The 3960-nt window shown below is 28.6% G+C and overlaps 1 protein-coding gene across 1 annotated transcript; it reads left to right on the top strand.

The window, feature by feature from the left end:
* The first annotated feature begins 1790 nt into the window (after nucleotides 1–1790).
* On the top strand, nucleotides 1791–3110 carry LOC106755221 (BAHD acyltransferase BIA1-like). Its single transcript, XM_014637333.1, has one exon. The coding sequence runs from the start codon at nucleotides 1791–1793 to the stop codon at nucleotides 3108–3110; it is 1320 nt and encodes a 439-aa protein (XP_014492819.1).
* Nucleotides 3111–3960: the final 850 nt, after the last annotated feature.

Below are 3960 nucleotides of genomic sequence, written 5' to 3'. Positions count from 1 at the left end.
TATATCTGCAAACATCATGTCTTTTGATTTGGATTTCATGTCCAAACCAATGAGTTGCTTATAAATGAACTCACCCTGAGAAATAACAAAATCCTTTATAGATGCAGTTCCAGAGAAGGATTTGCTACCACTCATAGACTGTGCCATGCATATTTTAATTTTCAAAATCCTCAAAGATGTAATTTGCATGTTTTAATTTTCTTCATGGATTAAATGGTGAGATATGTCAGTATATCATCTTCTTGTAAAAGTTGATGCAGATCTTCTTGTAATAATATCTTTCATATTCATGTATAATAAAAGGTTTAAAGAATAATTCTGATGTATTATTTCAAAGAGTAAAGTATCATATATATACATATAAGGATCCTATAACTCTTCATCTATTAAAGGAATGACAGGTGCACAAATCTGCACAAATTAAAATAATATCTAAATTATAACTAACACAATATTTGATTGCCTAATATCCTTTAATAGAATATTTAGCATATCTTAATAATGTAGAAAGTTATTCCAAATAAATAGCTTTTGTTTTTCCTTATTAGACTGCTTGTGTTTTAGAGAACCTTTAATATTTTTCATTGTATGTTTTATATTTTATAATTTTAAATTAAATATATTCATCTTATTTTAATAAAATTTTATCAGAAAGTAAATCCTATATAAAAAAAACATATTGTTGGATGCTGCATAATACAAAACAAATTAAATATGCTGGATAACATGCTGTTTTTGTCTTATAAAAAATTAGATAATATATATTCTTTAAGCTTTTTAATTGATTTAACAAGTTACAAAGCATATGTTTAAACCAAAAAATATTTGATTTAATTCTATTATTACTTCAAAACTTGAATGTTATTATTAAAACGTAATGTAAATGTCATTTCGTATATATGAGAATAGACTATTTAAGTATTATCAGTTGTTTCATGTTTTTCTTTATTATATGCATGATGTTCTGTTTGAATAATACTCTTTATAAATTTTGAATTTTCTTTTTATTTTATATATATATATATATATATATATATATATATATATATATATATATAATTTTCATTAGTTAAGTTAGATTTTAACTTAAAAGAGTTATGAAAGAAAATAAAACACTGCATAAAAGGGAACTTTTAGAGCTAAGATTTTCAAATTCTATCCTAATCCCTTTCTCATGGGGCTTTTAGAGTTAAGGTTTTTAAAAAGTCTCCAATTGAATGAGAAAAAAAAAATCTACATTTAAAAGTTGACACCTCGAATCCTCTTTATATGAAATTCACACTCAATCGTTTCTCTATGTTTTCAATGAGCATTTAAAAGTAATCTAAACATTAAATATGAAAATAGGCTAGTTCTTTAAAAAATATATTTCAACATCAAATACAAAAGTAAATTAAGCGTTTAAACAATTTCTTTTTCATATAACTATCTAATATACTTATATACTTTTAATAACATAATAGGACTTAATGAATAAAACGTAAGCACTAAATGAAATTTGTTAACAAAATACTATAAAACAACAATGCATATATTGCTTGTTAGAAGGTTATTTGATGTTTTAATGTTGCATTAAAAAACTATAACTATTGATTAAATCAAGACAAAAACCAATTTAAGAATAGATAGATATTTTGAGTGATGGTTCAAAAGCAATTAAAATAGTCATTTTTTACATTGTTTCTAACATTCCTCAAATAGAGTATATAAACAAATACCAATGAACAAATTTCAAATGAGATCTCTTATTCATATCTAAATTCAAGCTTGTGTGGTGATAATAGTTGAGAATGGAAATTAACATCACATCAAGAGAAACCATTAAACCATCAGTGCCAACTTCTACAAAATGCAAAACCCTAAAATTATGCTTGTTTGATGTCTTTCAACTCAACACCTATTTTCCATTGATCCTCTTTTACAAAAAAACCACCAAGCTTGAAGGATTCTCAGATGTCTCAACTCAGTTGAAGAAATCATTATCTGATGCACTAACAATTTTCTACCCTCTTGCTGGTAGAAGATGTGATTACTTTTCCATTGATTGCAACGATGAAGGTGTAATTTTCATGGAAGCTTCAGTGAGCACTAACATGGAAGTGTTCTTAAAACCACCCAAATTAGAACTGCTAAACCAGTTACTTCCATGTGAGCCTAACAAGTGCCATCCTCATGAAGAAGTGTTGCCCCAATTACTTGTTCAAGTTAACAAATTCGAATGTGGAGGAATAGCCATTGGCTTGTGCAACCTCCACATTCTCTTGGATGCATATTCTTGCAGTGCCTTCTTGAAAACCTGGTTTGCAATTTGCAAAGGGTCAAAGGAAGAAATCTCATGGCCAGATTTCTCTTCTGCTGCTTCTTCCTTCCCTCCAAGAAAAACCACTGGTGTACGTGCTGGCATGTTGAATATAAACAAGGACTCAAACATAGAAGAAAACTGCACCACAAGAAGATTCTTGTTTGATCACAAAGCCATCAAAGAGCTAAAATCCATGTCAACATGTGATGAAACAAAACCTACACGGTACCAGGTAGTATCTTCATTCATAAGCAAACATATGATTGTAGCAATCAAAGAGGACAAAACAAGACCAATGGTTGCATTGCATGTTGTGGACATGAGAAAAAGAATGGGGGAGCCTTTCTCAAAAGGTGTTGTTGGAAATTTGTTATGGCCTGCACTGGTTGTTCTGGAGGATGTAAACAAGAACACTAAGATAATAGATTTGGTTGAAATTCTAAAAGAAGGACTTAGAAAACTAACTAAGGATTTGTTTTTGAAAGTGCAGAATGATCCTTGTTTTTTGTGGAGTGATGAGTGTGCAGAACTAATGCTTGAAGGTATTGCAGAAAATAAACCAATCTCATTAGTATTCACAAGTTGGGGTAATATGGGATTCAATGAAGTGGATTTTGGTTGTGGAAAACCTTTGTGGCTAGCTCAAAGAGGAGGTACTAAAGAAAGTATCCCAAATACAGTAATATTGATGGAAACAAGAGAGGGAATAGAGGCATGGATCACAATGCCAGAGAAACATATAAGTATCTTGGAACATGACGTGGATTTCCTTCTATTTGCATTGCTTAATCCTAATATTTTAATCTAAATGTTAAGTTAATTAACATGTAATGAGAATTTCTTGTGTTTTTTTTTTCTTAACATCAATGCCGAAATAAATTAAACTGTTTTATCTTCCTAATAAGAAGAAAGAAATGATGTGGTTAGAGTTGCTATCTATCTTAGAAGATTGAATTTTTTTTTTTTAATAAATTTTTAATATTAGATATTTTACTGAGTACTTCCATAACTCACGAATTTGATGAGACACTTCGATAATTACTAATTGTGCATTTCCATATTGATAGAGAAAGATTAAATTATATTTTATCACGGCATCTCTGCTTCATCATTGCTGCTATTGTAAAGTAAAGGAAGAAAAAGAGAGGGAAAATGCTGAGGAAGCGAAAAAACTTTTTCAGGAAAACTTTTTCCAAAACTTTTTCAAATTTGGAGCTCCTTGATATTTACTTGTTTGAGTTGTTTTTTCTTTGTTTTAAAGAAAGAGTTGAAACAGTTCGTTTGTGTGGGTGAGGGTTAGAGTTGAAACACCAACAATTTTAGGAGTTAAAAAATAACCATTTTCTTTATTTTCTCTTATAAATGAAGGTTACAATTTCAAAAGTTATAGATGGACATAACTTCTTACTAATTAAATTTCATATTAGTCTATTGCCTTTAATTTTAAATTATTCAAAAAATGAGTGAGTTATTTTTTATTATTTTTGTTTCAGGATTTAAAAACTTAAAAGCTTTCTCAAGTAAGTTTCTAGGAGTTTATGTTTCATGTTAATTATTGTTAATAACATAACGCTCGCTAAAAACACTCATTCATTTTTATTTAATACAGGTTCTTATTTTCCTTAACCATATAATCCATTAATATATAGGATTATTTA

This window comes from Vigna radiata, unplaced genomic scaffold (assembly GCF_000741045.1).
Source record: "Vigna radiata var. radiata cultivar VC1973A unplaced genomic scaffold, Vradiata_ver6 scaffold_466, whole genome shotgun sequence".
NCBI classification, from domain to species: Eukaryota; Viridiplantae; Streptophyta; class Magnoliopsida; order Fabales; family Fabaceae; genus Vigna; species Vigna radiata.
Note: the sequence above shows the minus strand (reverse complement) of the source record. Positions and strands in the feature narration are given on the sequence as shown.

Coding starts and splice junctions, on each gene's coding strand:
- LOC106755221 (XM_014637333.1), top strand. CDS start 1,791: ATGGAAATTAACATCACATCAAGAGAAACCATTAAACCATCAGTGCCA.